Source organism: Poecilia reticulata, linkage group LG17 (genome assembly GCF_000633615.1).
Source record: "Poecilia reticulata strain Guanapo linkage group LG17, Guppy_female_1.0+MT, whole genome shotgun sequence".
NCBI classification, from domain to species: Eukaryota; Metazoa; Chordata; class Actinopteri; order Cyprinodontiformes; family Poeciliidae; genus Poecilia; species Poecilia reticulata.
The window spans coordinates 1,340,847-1,360,314 of NC_024347.1; the positions used below are offsets into that span (position 1 = coordinate 1,340,847).

The 19,468-nt window shown below is 43.4% G+C and overlaps 1 protein-coding gene across 4 annotated transcripts in view; it reads left to right on the forward strand.

Annotated features, from left to right (window-relative positions):
- cdh24b (cadherin 24, type 2b) overlaps nt 1–19,468 on the forward strand; it is a 228,829-nt gene that overhangs the window by 78,475 nt on the left and 130,886 nt on the right. For all 4 annotated transcript variants that reach the window (XM_017310022.1, XM_008432992.2, XM_017310023.1 and 1 more), the window contains one exon: nt 2,115–3,912. In XM_017310022.1, coding sequence (XP_017165511.1) covers nt 2,404–3,912 — 1,509 coding nt within the window. In that variant the 5' untranslated portion in view covers nt 2,115–2,403. The remainder of the gene's footprint in view (nt 1–2,114; nt 3,913–19,468) is intronic.

Below are 19,468 nucleotides of genomic sequence, written 5' to 3' on the forward strand. Positions count from 1 at the left end.
GAGTCAAAATTTGGATATTTGCTTTTGAAAAGTAAAGGAGTGCCTTGAAATAAAATCACACACACTCAGATATTCCTGAGACGCTGTAAGGCTTGTAGCTTCCTACACATTGCAAATACAAATATCCAGTCAGTTCTTCATAACTGTGACATTGCACGCAGAGATAACGAGACGACAAGAGGTGCAGGTGATGTCGAGTCAAACTGCAATCACAGTTGTGAAGTGTGAAGTGTTGCAATTGTGATGCATCGTTTGCAGTATTTCCTGAAATGTAACATTTTAAGAGTTCCTGCTCCATCTGTGGCTTGCAGTGAGTCGTGGGGCCGTTGCGTAACGGGACGGAAAGAAAAGTTTCCTCAAAATGAGAGTTAATCATAAATGCAGTCATCACATTTTCAGAAATAGCGTCGCAGTGAAACATCGTCCTGAAACTGTGCAGTCCTAGTGAAGACGACTGTCATTTTATATTTACTGTCTTTACTCAAGAGCCATGCAGGCTAATGGTTTGGGTTATTTTTGTACATATGTATGTGTGTGTGTCTGTGTGTATTCGTTCCAATCGTGCCGAATCTCCTGCGAGCTCCGCGATATCATGGAAGTGTTTTTGCGAAATCTGCGACGCCGAATTCCAAGTTTTCTGGCATTGCGAATCCCAGTCTGTCTCCGCACACGTGGCAGCAAGAAAAGCTTGTTATGTTAATGCGATCTGGCAAACAGCAACTATATTGGCTTGTCAGATGTGGAGGCAGGCATTATTGAAACCTCACTGAGGAGTGTCTGGTCATGTTGGGAGACGTGCACACAGATGGATATCTGACATTTTGATTCTCGCGTGTGCGTCTGGAGCGGGGGTGAGACCCCGAAAGCAGCAACGTGATGAACGAGATCCGGAAACCTTTTGACCTTTTGACTCGCTCCAGGCCCCTTAATACAACAAAGTACAGCTACGTGAAGGGCTTCGTCTGAATCGATGTTTAACTGACAGGATTTGTGTCCGACCAACTGGTTAATCAGAAATCAAAAGTGTTATGAAAGATGGTTTTCTCTTGTCCAAGCTTGCCTCTTATTTTTATTTATTTATTTTTTTTGTGGAAAAGTCTGCATCGTCTTCTCCCGTTATGTGTTTTGAAGAGAAGTTATACATGGCCTTTAAATACTATGAATTTAAACAACGTAGCGTGGTTTATAATGAGCTACTTTAAGTCTGTTCTCGGCAGAAAAACCTTTTCCTGTAAAGTTGTACGTCTACATACTGAAATTTCTGCCTGTTCTTCTCGGCAACATAAATGAATTTAGATCATCTGTGAAGCTTAATTTTCAAGTTTTCCTTCAAATTTCTTTAGTTCTATATTAGCTGGGACATTCTAGCACAAGATATCCTTTAAACTAAATAATTGAGTTATAGATTTGTCTTTCTGTTTTGTATGTCCAGCGTTGTCCTGTATCTTAACCCCATCCATCGTCCAATCAACTCTGACCAGTTTCTCTATCCCTTCTAAAGAAAAGTGTCTTTTTAGCATGATGCTGCCACCATCAAGTTTCACCATATAGATGCTGAATTTGATGACATAACGCTATAAAATAAGTTGAGCTTCGGTCTCAACTTTATCCACAGGTTTTATATTGTCTCCTCTTTTTATAAATTTTAAACCAGGACGTATTTAGGCTTCTTACAACAATCATTTCCTTCTGTCCCCTCTTCCATTAACTTTCCGAATGCATCTGCTGTCCTTGAAACGGATTATCCCACCTGAGCTATGGATGTCAGGTGCTCCTCCAGAGTCGCCCTGAACCTCTTGGCAGCATTTCTGATTATTACCGTCCTCATGGCTTCTACTGGTGCTTCTACAACGCACTGAAAGCGTAACGGTGTGATGATAAAACTTGACCTCCCCAAAAAAAGAAATAAAATGTGTACCATTATGAGGGTATAAATAGAAACATGTTCAGAGTTTAAAATCCCCATTGTGCTGGCAGAAACGCGATTGTCGCCGTGTCGAAAGGTCTCCCCGGCCTGCCTGTGAATCGTCCTACCTGTCTGCGTGGCTCCATTTTTAATTAACGCAGCGCAATGATTAAAGTTTTGACTTAATTATCTTTATCTTTTCTCCCAGGGTGTTCGAGTCTCCGCGGGAACCTGAATGAGACGCTTCACGAGGGAGGAGACGGGGAGAGAGAAGAACAACAGCTCGCGGAGGCTTTGTGAGATAGACGGTGATATCGGACCACATTGACGAAAGAGGAAGAAGTGATTGACACCTGCCCTCCAGCTCGGCGTGAAGGGCAAAGGAAGGGAGAGCGAGGGGAGGGGGGGATGAGGTGAAAACAGAAGAGAATGAAGACGGTCAGAAAACAAGAGCTGCCTTATTCCATCCCCCGTGAGCAATAGAACAACAAGACAAGATGATTTCAAGGAATCTTCTCCTGTTGGTATTCTTGTCCCTTTGGGAGGTTTTTTTGGGAGGAGCCTCGGTGAGCAAGGTGGTACGCAGGAGAGGGGCGGCCGGGTCACACATAGCGAGGCGAGGGGAGAGCAAACCTGCAGACCAATGGGACGACGGCGAGGATTCAAACGCGATGCCCATGGTCACTTTGAGGAACCTGATAAGTCGCGAGCAGCTGAGCGACTCCAGGTTCCCTCACGCCAAAATGGTTTTGAGCAACAAAGAGAGGCAATCCATCAAGCCCAAGCGCGAGGTCGACTCCGTCAGTAGAAACGACGGGATGGCGGCTGTGTTGTCCAGCAGCAAGGCGTCAAACCTGGAGGCGAGGAAAGTTAAAAACGGCACGAGAAGCGCAGAGACTTCCAACACGATGCGGTCGGAGAAATCCTTCGTCCATCACAAGGCGGAAATGCATTCCAATAAAACCAGGGCCAAATCCGGCTCCAGGTCCAGGAGCAGGCCCGATTTAAGCGCCCACACCACAGGTATGCCCGGGAAAGGGTTCAGCGTCGATTCAAGCAGAAAGCTCAACCTCACCGGGAGTTACGGCGTGCTTAAGCTGCTGTCGAAAGAGAACTTAGTCAGGATTGTCAACTCCCAAATGCAGAAAGTTCCCGGCCTCGGCTTTCCAAGCAAGGGCAGCCGGAGCAGGAAGAGAGACTTGATTGACGTTAATCACGAGCAATTAGAGACTCAGAAGGAGCAGAGACAAGATATGGCTGCCATTCAGCCTCATGCTGGATTCGATAATCAGACCGCATTTCCATATGCGAGCACGGTTACCAGTCCAGATCTCTATCCCCGCCAGAACGCTGCTACTCATATTAATCTGCCGAGCGACGCCAAGCCGGCTTTAAGCAAAGGGCAAGACAGCTTGGGAGCACCGAGCCCCGACGGCGGTGATAACAAGAGCAAACACCTTGCTCGTTCCCTGTCGACACCTCACAGTGCGGCCGGCCTCGGCCCCGAGAAAGAGGCGATAATCAGCCAAACGGAGCCGCCGTTTGCATCGACGAAGCGTCTCCCTGTGTATGTTCTCCCAGAAACAAACAATTCTCCTCCGTCTGTGCTGACGATGCAGCCCCTGGGAGCAAGAGAAGGGAGCAGAGCAGCAGATTCCCGCAGAGACCCATTAACGGAGTCGGCTCGCACCGCTAGAACCGATCCCGGCACGGCGAAGTTCCTCACAGATGAAGACCACAAACTTGTCAACAGCAGCCATGTCCTGAGGCTCCAGCCCGCTCCCAAGTGGAGCCGCAGCGCAAAAGAAGCCGAAGTCCAAGCCGCTGACCCGGTAAATGGAAATGGCCTCGTGTTCGAAGAGGCGTCGGAGTCGGACGCGGAGCGGGGGGCGCAGCGGCCTTTGGAGGGGAGGCGGTCACGCTCTCGCAGCAGGAGGAGCTGGATCTGGAACCAGTTCTTTGTGATTGAAGAATACGCCGGCCCAGAACCTGTGCTCATTGGACGGGTAAGTAAAAAAGGAAAAAAGACAAACTGCTGACTTTTCTGACTTTGAACGTTTTCACAAAAAAAGAAAATGTGTGAAATAAGATTTTCATCTGGGATTGCCCTGTACTTTGCTTCATCCATCTTCCTAGCAGCTCCTACCAGCCTCCCTGTCCCTGCTGGAGAAGAGAATCCCCACGGCAACACAATCTTTCTCTGAATGGATAGTGTGTTTAGGGTGATGTGCGGCGTTAGTCTTCCTGACACATGCAGCATTTGCATGTAGGATATATTTATCGTGACCCTTACATGGCTTTTGTCCTGCCAAACATGCAGAACGTCCACTGCAGAGGCTGTAAACGCTTGGGGAGGAAATAACAGCGCTGCTTTCGACACATTTTCCCATCTGAAAGGTGAATCTCTGCAGCTCTTCCTGAGTTTTCTATTTCTAATTAAAGGTGCAGTATGTTGTTTTTATAAAAACTTTCATGATATTGTGACAGTATAACATGAGACAGATTAATTATGAAAAGAACTGAGCTCCTCTGCCTCCTTTCTATGGCTCCACTGCCATCTGCAGTCAGAATAAACCAATCAGAACCGGGAGGTGGGTCTTAGTGCTGTCAATCACACTTGTGTACATACTGCCACTGTGCTAATGGAGGAGAAACAACTTGGCGTTACTGAAAAACTGTTAATCTGCCATCATTGGCTAGTTAGAATATGTATGCCAATTAGCCATGCATATGCTAGTTAGCATACATATGCTAACTGGCCTAGAGAGAGTGGGGGGATTATCTGTCTCATATTTTACTCTCCTGAAAGTGACAGTTTTAACAAATCTGAAAAAATATAATTTTGTCATACAAGTTACCTACTACAGCACCAAGGCTCTGCTAATTTAATTCTGGACTTTGACTATGTATTCTAACACATGAATAGGCTTCAATCAATCAATCAATCAATCAATCAATCAATCAATCAATCAATCAATCAATCAATTGCTACTCTATAGATAAGGGTTGTCCAAATGGAGGACAAACCTCCTCCCCAAGCATTTACAGCCTCTACCAGGTTTATCCTTTGGGACTGCACTTTACCATCTTTGCATTAACTCTGACCAGCTTCCCTGCCCGTGCCTCTGACCTGGATCCCTCCAGCACAGTTTGCTGCTGGACCCAAGGCTCTTTGTAATTAGTAAATATGCAAGACCTGAAAATATGCTGAAGCAAAAACCAAAAAAAAAAAAAAAAAAAGCTTTATTCATCTTTTATTGCTCAGATTCTGTGAACAATTTTCTGAATATTTTATGAAATTTCCATTCACTCGAGTATTTCACGTAGCTTATTTAACCTCAGGTGATCATCAACGTTGCACTACACCAAAGGTGATTAGTGTAATATAATCCCAGAGTCACGCTTCAAGTTTTTTGTGTGTGCGTGTGTGTGCGCGAGTGTGTGTGTGTGCGCGTCGCCATAACCCTGCAATTGGAATTGATTTACATTCCTCGGCTGCGACGCGGCGCCTTCCAGGTAGTCGTAAAATGTTCGATGAATCAATGATCCACTGAGGCTCAGCAAAAGCCCCAGATTTCTTCTGCCCAAGAGGGGAGACATGATCAACACCAATCTGCACACACCAATGGGAATTGACATGTCCAGCTGAATTAATAGGTTGGTTTTTTTGTTTCTCCCCATCTTCCACCATTGATCCTCTCTCCGAGGCAGAGAAGTCAGAGTGTTGCCTCATGCTCCTGTAGGTCGGACCTGTCGGCTCTCTCTCCCTGTCGGTCTGCAAGGTCCTGCTTATGATGTTTTATTCAGATTGATTTACGCTCCTCTGTTTGACGGCATTCTCCTGCCGCGCTCTTCCTTTGCTCGACGCGCGCTGGGCCGTGGTCCTGCGGCTCTGCAATTTATTACACTCATTGACCGCGCTTGTCTCACCACCCGGCTCCACGCCGCCACACATTCTCTCCTCTTTCCAAAGAATTACGAGCTTCAGGGAGGTCACGTCGACTGGACAGAAGGTGTCTCAAAAGCCGGGCACTGTAATGGCTGGCCTCCCAGTCCCAGGCATGCACCAACTGTCTCCTGAACCCAGCTGCGGTAGATGAGCTAATTTATAAGCCTGTGTGGCCAGTTTGCTCAGCAAATGAATAGTAATGATCCCTGTGTGACTGCTGCGGGCTGCAGAAAGCCACAGAGAGCGAGAAGTGTGTTTGTGTAAGTGTTAGTACTTTAAGTTGAGCTGCTGTTTATGAGCTTTCCAGCACAGTGGGACGCGTCTCGCACTTTCGTAGACAAAAAGGCACAAATTGCCTTCGTATTTTTAGGTCCTGGTTCCCTCTTGCCCACATATGGATGCGACCTGAATTATCCAGCCTCCCTGCTGTTTAGCTAACATTCAAATTGGCTTCTTTTGCGCCTTGACTGATAAAGGTCTGAGCTGGGGGTGTGAAGAAATCTCGTGCTAACTCGATCTCGACAAAATATTTTTTTGGTCAAACTGAAGTTTTTCCTACTCGCCTGTTGGAATAAGTCTAAGTTTTTCATTATTATGAGTCCTTCGTATGAAGACCTGAGGTGTAAGCTTGACACCCTGTATCTGTGTTTGAGACTCTTATTTTGAATTGAAACAGGAAGCATTTGTTGAGTTAAACCGATTAAATAAAGACTTCTGGCTGGAACGACCAACACTGCTATTGTCTTGAAGGACGTGTTTTGTATTTTTCAGGCACATAGCACAATGAAGGAACTATTTTACCTTGATCAAATAAACATCCAATTTATTATAAACTGTGGAATAGAAATTTTGTTTTGTGACTAGCCAAACTACAATTTTTTTAACGACAGTTTGCTGTTACTCAGGTAATGCTACTCTCAAAGTGCTTTCAAATACCTTATATATTGCCTGTCACGTCATACTGAGTATCCAAAATGGTGGCTGATAAAAGTTGTCAGTAAATGTAGCCGGTTGTTGTCCCCCAAGCTGTTTCCAAACCGCCGAGCTTCTGCCTCACAGAGCGCTCCTCCCCGGCGACCCGCTCAGCTCCTTCAGACTAGCCAACAGCAATTAGCAAACGCCTGGTGGATTTGTGCATCAGTTGAGCTCATTATACCAGTTATGTCTCATTGAAGCACTGGTAAAAACCTTGTTAAAAGGTCAAAAGAGGAGCGATGTTGTGATGACTTCCTGATGGCGGAATTTCATAAAAGGGCTGAATTTTTAGTGACCCAATTTCTAGGCGCTAATTTTGTGCAGTTGAATGTCTTAAGTCATATTTAATATAGAATTTTTACAACAACTGAAGGTAACAGAGTTGCTATAAAATGACATTGTCCTATAAGATTAATCAATTCCTTATTCTGTCTGCACAAACAAAGAGCGGGAGCATTTTTACTCTTTTTCAGCCAGTAAAACCTGCTTTAAAATAAGAATAAAGCCTATAAACTACCACTTATATAGTCGCTAACCCTGGATTGGTACGTTTTACATTCATTAAAGATGACTTCCTAAGTAGTTTTTGACTTCGGAAGCCTTCGCTCTATTTGCGAGAACAAAACAACTTCAAGTTTTCCCAGGAGCGTTGCCGTGTTCCCACCTCGTTTCGTCCTCAGGAGCCCCAACGTCGCGTACCGCTCTGCCTCGTTTCAGCAGCCAAACGCAAAACTGTGTAGCCTGAGCAGAATGCAGTGATGTAGTGGGGCTCGGAGAAGACGTTGGAGCCAGCAGTCCAGCTTACAGATGGCATTGTGTGTAAAGCCATTAGTGCCAATCTGCTGTGTCAAGCAGGTATCGGTGCCAGCACATTGTAGGGTACTGAAGGAGGGAACCGCGCCAGGCCACACACATGTGCGAGCGACGGCATCGACACTTGGGAGAGTTCCCAGACCTCCGCTGTGACTATGTGTTTTCGTGCGTGCCCTCGCTTAGAGATGTGTCCGATTAGTACCTCGCCATAGCGCGCAGTGACAGCACACATGAATAATGCTCTTATAGACCTTAATACGCTTATGAATTTTTAATCTTCAGCTCTGCTGTAGTGTAGACTCTATAGGTAGAGAAATCAATGTAAACATTCTCTAGTGTTTATTTCTTTTTTTTTTTTCCCCTTTCACCGTTGGAGCCTTGACTGTGCTTTAATGGAGAGAGTTACAGCGACGGCGTTCTGATCCCAGCTGCACCACGCAGGCCAGAATGCCGCCATCTGGCCAGATACAGCCCGGATCCAAACCAGTTCAGTCAGCGGCAAACGCGGTCGCCTGAGAGTCGTGATGCATTTTTCACCTGAACTCGGCTGTCTGGTCTTGGATACGGAGCAAGGACAGTGTTCATATTTTCTTTTTTTTTCTTTTATCGCCACCATTCTGTTGCGTGTCTTAATCAGCCTCATTGTTTGTTTTTCCAGTCTGAATAAATCTCCACTAAAGCTGGAAACAAGAGCCAAGGCTCTTATCTGGTGATGTCAGTGGGAGACAAATAATCTTTTTGTTAAACTGATAATGAATTATGGGGTCAAATACGGGGAAAAGCAGGCGGTTGAATTTCCAGTAGCTGTGAATGTTTTTTTTTCCCCTTCTTTTTTTCTTTTAAACAAATAGAGAGAAAAAGAGTAGATCTAAAAAGAACCAGTCAATAAAGAAAACCGAAAAAGGAGCCCTTGAATTTTTTTTATTTTTTTATCTCTTTGAGATTTGAGTCTTTTTTGTAAACGACTTGTTCAGGATCTCAAGTCACTAAAAGAAAAAAAAAAAAAGTGAGAAACCTTTTAGCATTAAAATATCTGAGTTTTTCCCCCATCGACGTTCACTCTTTATCTCTCGCCTGCACACGCACAAACACACAGATCACACCCAATACACACGCACGCACACACACAAACGATGCTGCGCTGCGATACGCTCTCATGCTGGAGTGTCACTGCCCCATGATAATTGTGAATTTAATTGATGCTGTCACATGGCCTGTAATGGGGTTTCAAGTGATTGCAGAGGCTGTGTGAAAGCAACAAAAATTTTTTGAGAAGAAAAGGCGCCTCAGCAGAGCAGGGATTAAAAGAAAAAAAGCCTTTCTGATTAGCTTTTCTTCTCCCGTTACTCTTCTCTTGAAATGCAAACTCCCCAGCAGCGCATGTGGGGATGAAACGTGACATGTAACCGTTTCTCAGTGAGGCGACTCCATCTTGGCCTGTGTCACCTTAAAAGCAGCTTCGGTGCATGAGCTACATAGCAGTGCTAGCAAATGTGCAAATGTGGTGGCAACGCAACAGGAAACAGACTTGGGCTATTTTTGTAATTAGCATATCATTAACATCACAATGCATATTCATAACACATTGTGTAATGTGGTGGCATAATAGTAACTATATCTCAAAACAAGCGCGGGCTGATGTGTAGAAATACTTGAAACTTGTGTCAAGTGAATACAACCTTAATATTTTCTAATAAACAACCAACATCGGCAGTGTTTTAGTCGGTAGCTATTCTACGCAGAAGTGTTTGCAAATTGCTGTGATGCATCATGTCGAGCATCAGTGTAGTGACTTATGAAACCTTAAATTATTAAAAAATATTTCCATTTCTATTCGTTAGTGTTTTTTGATTAACTAATCTATCTTTTTTTGCCATCGTGGGATGGACTTTATGTTAAAAGTAATAGCATAGTGTTATGCTATCACTTTATATAGTAAGAGCATAACAAGCTAATTGTAGCAGTTTCATTTGTTGGGCTATCTGGACTGGGAGCCAGCCCACAGTCAGCTGCTTTACAGACAAGCCACTTAATGCCAAATATACCCTCAAACATGTGTAACTTTAGGGTGCATTCACATCAGCCCCGTTTAGTCTGCTTTAGTCGAACACTAGTTATTTATACTTAACGTTTACAGTATGCAAATATCTGTCCTACAAAATGCACGTCTTACTCCTGTCTCAGGATCTATGCAGAAGAACAAATAACCCACTTACTGCCCAACGTGTTATTGATAACTCTTGTTCCTCAGCGCCTCAACCCCTCTGGGTGCGATCTGCACAACATGTGGCATTGTGAAAACACTCGCAGAAAATCATTAGTGAGACGCAGGAGGAGAGTGTCACAGGAAGGTAAAATGTGTTGTCTCGTTGAAGCCCTTCCTGCAGTGGGTGGGCGACGACGTTTAGGCGCATCACGCAGCTGCTGTTTCTGTTGGTTTCTCGTGCTACGTCTGTGCAGGCACAGACGTTTATGGCTGGCATGTATCGACTATAGCTGCATACTTGCATTCATGCCTCTCTTTACAGCCTCAGGTTTAGCTGTCGCTACCAAATCGTACTCGACAGAAACGGTGTGTGCTAAGATTTAAACAAAATGCTTCCCCCGGCTGAAATTTAGTGAACAAACTGCCAAGAGATTCTGACACCGTTGTCCTCTTTTTCAAACTGAAATTGCTTATCTTGAGTATTAGACTGCAATTAGACAAAAAAAAAAAAAACATTGTCAGTGCTGGAAACATAAATTATTTGAAAAAACTTTACACAGTCAAATTGGGATACTTGCGGGGGGGGAGGAAAACCCCATCCTAACCCAATCTGTTTTTGCTCTATGTGGCTTTCTGTGTGCTACAGTAACATTTCTGAATGCAGCAGGGCAACGTGTTCTGTAGCAATCCCTCAGACCCATGTGGATATATTGTTCACTGTGCCGTGGTCTCTCATGTATTTCCTCCTGAGGGCTGGAAGGTCGCATGCATCAAACAGAAGCTTTCACTGTTACCCTTTACACGCTGAGATTTCCCCCGACTCCCTGGATATTTTTATAAAACAGCTAACTGTGGATGTTGAAAGACCTAAATTATTTGTGGTTTTCCTTTGAGAAATTCTTCTTTAACCAAGGGATGAAACTGGGCTGAGAGAGGTGGATTGCCACCAGTCCTGTTAAAGGGTTGAGACTTTGGTAGATGCTCTTTTGATACCCAATCCGTAGTCATAGAACAGTTATGTAGAAGTGTACAATATACTGAATAACAGTCGTCACACTATATAGTTTGAAGTGACAGTATTATTTTAAAAATGATGTATTTTATTTCTGCATATATACTTGAACAGCTGGATGGACATTGACTGGCCCTTGTGTCCACACCTGGTGAAGAATGTGTTCATTGAGATATAAGAGCTCACAGAGATTTCAACTCAATGAAACTCAACAATACTGTTTGCGCCAAAAGGTAAATTCAATGCTGTCGTAACTGATATCATCCAAACATCTTCCTCACCTGTGGTGGCGCTGCACCAAGAACTACTGAAGGAAATGACACAAAAGCCTCAGAAGAAGACACAAACACAACTTATTGGCATTCGATTCAAAGCGGTTTTAGGCTTTCTCTTTTGTTTTGGTAATAGACCACGAGCCATTTCTCTTGCTAGTGTTAGATTCACACACTYATTTAGGTTTTATTTACCCAGAATGCCTTGCGCTACAATCCACTTCCTCCTTTTGGAGCGGTCTCCAGTCTTGGGTCCGCATCAGAGTCGGATTGGACATTCACACCTTCTCAAAATAAGTGGACTTTCTAGACAAACGAACTACGGATTGATCAACGTTTTTGACTGGGAGTTTGATCGATTATGGATTGATGGACGGTTTGAACGTCCTCCTCTCTCTGCTCTTCCGTTTCTGTGAATCCTCCTTTTCAACTCTGCTGGTATTTGGGGTCACAAGTATTAAAGACAATACCTTGTTCCCATGGTTACGCATCACAACTGTCGTAACGTAATGGAGTTGGGCAAGTACCATTCTTCTGGCATTGCTAAAAAACCCAGACAGGCAGGGTTCTGTACTCTGTCCAATATGTCTCCACCGCGCCACAGTAGAGTCCAGCAGTGCTTTACTCTGATTCCTTGACTTGTATTTGGTGCTCAGAGTCCTGAAAACCCAGTCCATGGATCTCTTTCCTCTCCTGAGTTAATCTGAAGGCCATGTGCTCTGAGTTCCTGAGAGTGACCAATTCTTTCACAAACGGTCTGCATGGATTTGTACAGGATTTCATTGGGAAAGATTGCAACATCTGAATTCAATAATTTGGAGTTGTTGAGCCAATTTTTTAGAAAATATATTTTACTCGATTCTTTGTAGAACACTTCTATCAAAAGTAAAATTGCAATTGCATTATATTAAAAAAAATCTATCCTCCCCTCATTGGATATTTTGATTGTTCTTTGGGGAATTTGTTTTGAAAAGATACACTTGTGTACTATTTACAATAATAGTACAATATCTTCTTTAGTTATCAGGCTTTTTCGTTGTTTTTGTTTAAATTCCCTTCATCTTCAGCAGATCTAACACAAAGCAGCTCACACAGCGATTCTTCACCTGCATCTACTTAATGAGGACACTTTTTGTTTAGCAGGGTCAACCAGTGCTTTGATGTTACCAGTTTAACTACGTTTTGCTGCTAATGAATATAGAAATGTTTCATAAATCCTATTGATCCTTTGACCCAGACAAAAAAATAAATAAATTTACCATTTTTATTATCGCCTGTGCTGAAGTCAAACAATTTCCAGCTGCAAACTTCTGCTTTCCAATAACGTGACTGGAAGCTGCGCTAACCATACAAACAGCTGCAAGTTCAAATGACACACCGAAAATACATAAATACCGCACAGCGTCAAAACTAAAAAGGGCATCAAAAAACATCAAAACCTTGTAAATATGGCTTCAAAGTATAAAAAAACCACCTCGGATAAAAGGGTGGCTTACGAAACTGCAGGAAAGCGAGAGCTGCACAGACAAAGAATGAGGGGGGGGGAGAGAGAAAACCCTGTATGATGGTGCCAATAGGAGGGCCAAACTGACTTTAAACACACACACCTCCTGACAAGCAGCTCATCAATAATAATAAAAAAGGCAAGTCGCTCTGCAAATATCTCTGTTTTCATGTGCTTCCATTCTCCCTGTAGAAATCATTTAGCCTCTGGGTCCAAGCATAGCAGGGGTGAGACAGCAATTAGAGAGTGACTTCAACGCAGAGGGGAGGGAGGGAAGGAGAGAAGGAGGGCTGTGGGGCGGCGCGTGTGTATGTGTGTGTGTGTGGGTAACAAGGTGGAAGAGAGACATTACTACACTGGACAATGGAGGGATGCTGGGGTGAAATTAGGTAAAAGAAAAAAATAAGAGCAGGGTTAAATAAAATAGAGTAAAGGAGTGACCTACAGTATTTTTCAAAAGCATTAATAGTGGGGTTAATGTGTTAATTTTGATTAGTAACATAATTTTAATATGTATTTTTTGTTAATGCAGTTAATCGTATTTATTTTTTTTTCTATACAAAAAAGCCGGAACCTTTGAACTGTGTTTCTGGTACACCCGTAAATCTGATGCACAGTCCCAAAACAATAACGATGGACAACAAATCTGCTTCTTTTGGCCCACTGGGGGTTAAAATAAGCCCCCCAGTGGGTTTCTTCAAAAATAATCTGATGGCCCTCTGGGAAAGACTGTTGTTGTCTATTACAGGAAATACCTAAACCTAAAATATCTTTGTTTACCTCATATATCTACTTATTCAATAATTTAGCAGCATAAAAGCTTTTTGAACCTATTGCCTATTTTATTGATATATAGTCTTCGAATAGATTAACTAATTACAGACCCTGAAATGTACTCAATTAAACATTTTATTTGAGTTCTACCGCTCGTTAATACCTTTTAATCACCCACACGTTTGGACTGCTTACAGCTGCAAACTTAAATGTATTTTATTGGGATTTTTTTCTGATAGACCAACAAATAGTATTGCAGAAGATTAAACAATATTACGCAGTTTTTCTTATTTTTATGCACATACAAAACTGAAGAGCGTTTCGCACATTTGTTTCTGTCCCTCTGAGACGATCATTTGTAAAAACACCTCTGGCTGCAGTGAAAAGTCCCAAGTCCTTTATCCTCCGCTTTTGAAACACGCCTCAAAGTTTTTGTCTTGCTTGCAAAAGAAGGAAATCTCAAATCTTAGCATCTCCCAGCTACCCGTTTTTCAAATTTAGTCGCGTGTTCTTCATTGCATGTAGGAATGGACCATCCAAACACATGTAAACCATCACATTGTAGCTCCAGCTGGATGTTCAGAGTCTCAAATCTTTTGCTGTTTTCTTTCAGGATTGTGCTGGTTTTTGCTCTATGCACCTTCCCAACAACTTTCACCAACCCCTCTAGTCTCTTGTTAAACACAGGCATGATGAGATCAGGAGTGAAACACAGATTGGGTCAAGCTTTCGCTGTGGCTGCCTCAAATTTGTGGAATGACACACTCCTGCAGTGATCTGATCACAGAATCATTAAATCAGCAGTTCAAAATGTTTGATTCTGGTATTTATATCATTGTTTGTTTGAATCGGGAAGCACTCTGGCCAAATTAGTTGCCTTTAAAATATTACAAGTGGATAAATCTGACATTGAACAGTGTGGTCTAATCAACCTGAGGCCTTCAAATGCATTGCAAACACATTTCTTAATTTGCAGTAAATGTTGAATGCAATGTGTAATTTTCATTTCCCTTTACAATTACACACAGTATTCTGCTGGTCTACGCCATGAAACTCCAATGAAATACTTTAAGGTTTGTGCTGGTATGGTGATAAAATATGGAGAGAAAAAAATCGGAGAACGTAGCAAATAAACACTCCGACAGACGGGAAGCAGGGAGGAACTTTTCTCACAACAGAAGCAATCTGAGTCTTCTGCCACTGACCTCGAGGCTCGAGACTAGTTGTCAAAAAACCGCCAGGAGGAAGAGTTTTTGAAGAGATCTTACGGGGAATCCGAGGCATCGATGCCGAGGCTTTAAGAGTTTGCGCAGCGTAAAGCGAGAGCAGAATCCAATAGGAAAGGGAGCGAAAGAATCGAGTAAGCAGTTAAATACCATTTTACTGCAAGCCTCCACGGGGTTTAAATGTGCCTCTGTGCTGAGTGGGTGCAGAATCACGTAGAGGGAGTAATAGGCCGGCTGACTTAAGGAACAAGGCTGCGTGGGTAAAGTAGGAGGAATAAAAGGGGGGCAACCGTAGAGTCTATTAGAGATGAAATTCAGCGGAGACATAACATGCCTTTTCGCTCCTTTATCTCCCTCCTTTCTTACCAGCCCGCGTTTCATCTCGGGATAATGTCGAACAAATCTGCGAGGCAGGCGTCTGAATTTAAAGCATCTTTTTTTTTTTTTTTTTTTTACCCGTTGGATATTACAATGGCAGTTTTTCATCTCCGACAATGCTGCTCGGAATACAGCTGCGMCCGTTTAAGCCCAACATAGAAACGGATTCGCGGATAACCCTGGAAATGTAGGCTAGAGCCTGCGAGACGTTAACGAGGTGGTGTCATAACGCAACACGAAGCCCAAATTGGTGTCGGAAGCGGTTCGTCGCCTCGGGCTTTTAACCCTTCAAGGTTAGCTGTGTCAGTGGTTTGGGGGAGCGCGCTGCAGCTGAAGTGTTTAGTCAGTGGGCAGTAATGCGACAGAGGGGCCGCGTGAAGTAAGGAGACTAAGCTGGAGACTTGGTTGGTGATTATGCATAGCCCTGTGTGAGCTCTGTGACCGTGACCTTCAGCTAATATTTATGCTTGGGCCAGGACCGTGTGCTCCACTTCTCCCCGTGGCCCCGAAGGAGGCTGTGAGTCGGGGGAGCTTTCCCGTCCGCTCCSTCTCCGTCTCCGACCAGGACGAGGGCAGAGGGGCTGGGAGGCGACGAGAGGGCACAGTCGAGGTTAAAGGAGTTATTGATTTAAGTATGTTGTCGAGGTTTGTACCTGCATACAGTTATTATGCAGGAATTAAACAGTATTGGTTTTACAGTCAAAACCAGATATTTACGTACTGTGTAGAAAGATAGAACGTTTTATTTGTATTGCATAACATGAACATACAGTTGATAAAACCGCTCCTGTTGTAGTTCATAAAAAAAATTTCTTATTATTTTGTTCAAATTCAGTAATTAGCAGATATTTCCTTAAGTTGAGGTAGAATTGACTTCTCAACTGTATATAAAGTMTATAAGCCAGGAGGAGGGTCTTGGCGCTGTCAGTCACACTTGTGTATGCACTGCTAATGACAGAGGGAAATTGTTAATCCGCCATCCTCGGTAGTCTGAGCATTAATGGCAGCCTCTGCTGTGGGGGGACTAGCTGTAGCGTAGCAGACAGCCGGGGTTGTTGACAGAGTGTGATTGACAGCACTAAGACCCTCCTCCAGGTTCTGATTGGTTGTTTCTGACTGAGCGGTGTTTTTCTGCAGATGGCAGTAGGACCACAGGGAGGAGGTAGAAGAGCTTGACTTTTTTTTTTCTTTAACAGATTATCTTTTTCACACTGTACAAATATGTTTAAAAAAAAAATCATTTATAAAATTTACGTGGACTTGACCAYCCGTTGCTCTATGAAGTCAGTCAGAAACACGGCGTCATTAATCAAGTGTAAATTTATTGGTTTTGTATTTTGTAGCTGAGCATCATTAAAAGAAACACTAGCCAACTTACAAATGAGCGARCCGAGAAAGCTGGCTGATTTTCTCGTCCGTTGATAACTAGCTGTCTCGCCAAAGAGGCACAAATAGCCTGACGTGCTCTTAATGTTTTAAGAYGTTTCAGGCSTCKCATTCGATTGCCAGTTCACAAGGAAAAGAAAGGTTGATGTGGCACAAACAAGATGTAATTAGGTTGGCATTTATCTGCTGTGTCATCCTGTGTGGAGACGGCCTTCAGTAACAGCACTGCTGGTCAAGAAAATAAATAAATCTGATAAAGTAATTTTCTTTGAGTGATGTGTGTGTCCTCCCCTAAAACTTTGCTGAGAAATCACCAATGAGCGTCCATTATAAAAGTCATAGCTATCTGTAACAGCTTTAGATATCTTACCTTTAAACATATTACTTGTGCTGCTGAAGTGACCTGAAAAAATGCAACTGAGGGTTTTTTTTGTTTTTTTTTGCACCACTTCAAATATAAATAGGGTGGGTGATACTAATAAAACCCTTTTAGCTTAAAGTTAATTATAAATGTGCCACAGCTGGTGTGAGCATTGAAAACAGTGTGGGGAGAGAAAAAGGCCCCRATGCAGATGCTACAGGGCTACACGGCGAGGGCTTGTCTGCAGAGCGTGGCAATAATCCGATGTGAAGAGCAGAAGGCCAGAGGAGAGGAGAACAGCCCGGTCAAAAGGTGGTGCCGGGTGGGAGGAGGTGACAGGGCTGAAGAGGGAAGAGAGGGAATACGGGAGCAGAGGAGGGAGCAGCAGTCAGGGAGGAGCAGGAATTTATGACACGTAAAGTCAGGCAGGTTAACACTCTGAAATGACCAGGGTGTGTGTTCTGCTCTAAAGGGGCGGTAATATGTATTTTCYTGGCCCAAAGTGCCAATTATTTATTTTTAGTGCAATTAAGTAACCACGCATCAGTGCGGTGCAAAGTCGTGGCATTTTTGCAACGACTTTGCATCAGTCGTTGCAAAAATGCAGCAAATCAAATGTAACTTGAAATAAATCTGACTTTGTAGTTTGACTCGTTGAAATTGGGGTTCTGTCTCTTTAAGAAGCTCCAACTCTTTCCGATACGTYGTCACAGCAACGCCTTTCTGTGTTGCTGTTTGCAACCGTTCTAAGGAGCGACTGTGAGGTTCAGCGTAGCAGACTCACAGTTGCACCAGGCGTTTTTCTAACTGCTGCCGCCGCTAGTCTGGAGGAGCAAAGTGGAGATGAGCTCCAGACGAGGAGCTTCAGTCTCCCTGAATGGGTTGCCATGGGAGATTCAGGGATTACTGAAATATGTATGAAAGAATCAAAACCACACTCCAGGCATACTTTTGGTGAGCAAATAACATTATAACATRATACAAAACTTGTTTAATTTCCAATTCAATCTGGAGAGACTCRGACAGAGAAAGAAAGCGATTAAAGAAAGTTTAATGACAAACATTAAAGTCCRTTGCCKGTCAGGCTCCGGCCGGGGATGTCGAGCTGGAACTTCGATAAGATCGTTAAAYATTCCTGATGSTGCATAGGAATGTAATCCGCCCGGGGCCTGTACTGGTGGCGGCRGTCGAAGAAGGATGTGGCCTGAGAGCCAGGAGCAGAAGGTGGAGATGGGGCGGAGGTGGGTTGATCACAGCGGTATGCGGAGGAGGCCGTGGCCAGGAGGTCCTTTTCAACTGGAGCTCGAACAATGATTGGCTGAAGCGAGGCTTGATCCAACGCTGATGGGTCCAGGGTGAAGAGAGGGAGGTGCTGATTGATGAGGCWGGTGAGGCTAAAGAGCCTTCCAGATTGAATTTGGGCAGAAGCTTCATAAGAAAAAAAACAACAATTTACTTAGTTATAACAAAATTTAACAGTTTTTACCGAACTCTAACATCCAAGGCCATGGCTGCTAAACCTGCCTTAAAAACTTGAACACTTTTATAGCATACATAAWACTTTRAAACCACATTACACTTCACACAGTGGACTGTCAGCGGAGCAACAATCCGATCTGCTGACGATTCTGTGACATCACCAGTACATTCAGCCACTAGAGCTCCAGTTATTCAGTCTTCAACATGCCAAAGATTCGTCCGCATTTGTTATTTCAGGTACAAAGTCCTTGTGAGTATGTCTGTGTAGCTTAACAGAGAGAGAGGAAGTGAAAAATAAATAATGTGGAGCTTTAAGCCGCTCTGCATCAGCATTGTGAGAATTTAACCCTTAAAACAGTAAGAGGGATGTTTTGATTGTTGGTTTGTGCACACCGTGCTGTGCAGATGCACCTTCCACATGTCAATACATTTTTAAAGTGCAATGAAAGCGGCAGGTTTCAATCAGCGMCAAAAACGATCAAACTGCATAGCTGAGAGCCGCTGGTCAATAAACTCCCTCCGTGCGAGAGAATGTTTATGTTTTTATTGAATGGGATTCCGACAAGTTAGACTTCCATCMGAAAACAAGTCCTATAGCCGCCTTGTTCCTGATGTCGGTTTAATCGCCTCACCTGAGAACGCAGCTGATTTTGATACCAATACGTTTTTTGTTTTTTTTTGTCATACTGAGACAACAGGTAACTCTGCAGCATGAACAGAGTCRTGTCAGTCGGTTGTTATTTAATGTTACCAAGGACAGACAGCATTCAGATTCCCARAGTAATTCAGACACAATTATTCAAGACCACCTATGTTGTCCAAATTGTGTGTGTGTTTTTGTGTTTGTGTTTGCGCCTCTATTTAGCAATGTGTGGACACAATCTGACCCCCATTCAGGGTTGCATGTTAGCGCMAGGGTGTGAGCCGGGGCCTGAAGGTTCAAAGAGGTTGCCAAGATTTCCAAATTCAGCATTTTTTTTTTACCTAGAAGTGAATCAATACAGTTGGCTGAGCTTAATTACCTGAAATTAACTGCATAATATAAATTATATATGGCCTGACTTCCTATACCAAGCTGTTTCTTTTTGTGCCCTAAAAGTAAGGTTGAAGTAAAATGACTAGCAAATGCCAAAGTTTTGCTCTCTGTTATAATAGCTAATATGTCTGTAAATAAACCAGTTTCATTTTAAACTGCCAGTATAAAGTCGAATTAACTTTTTTGAGCTT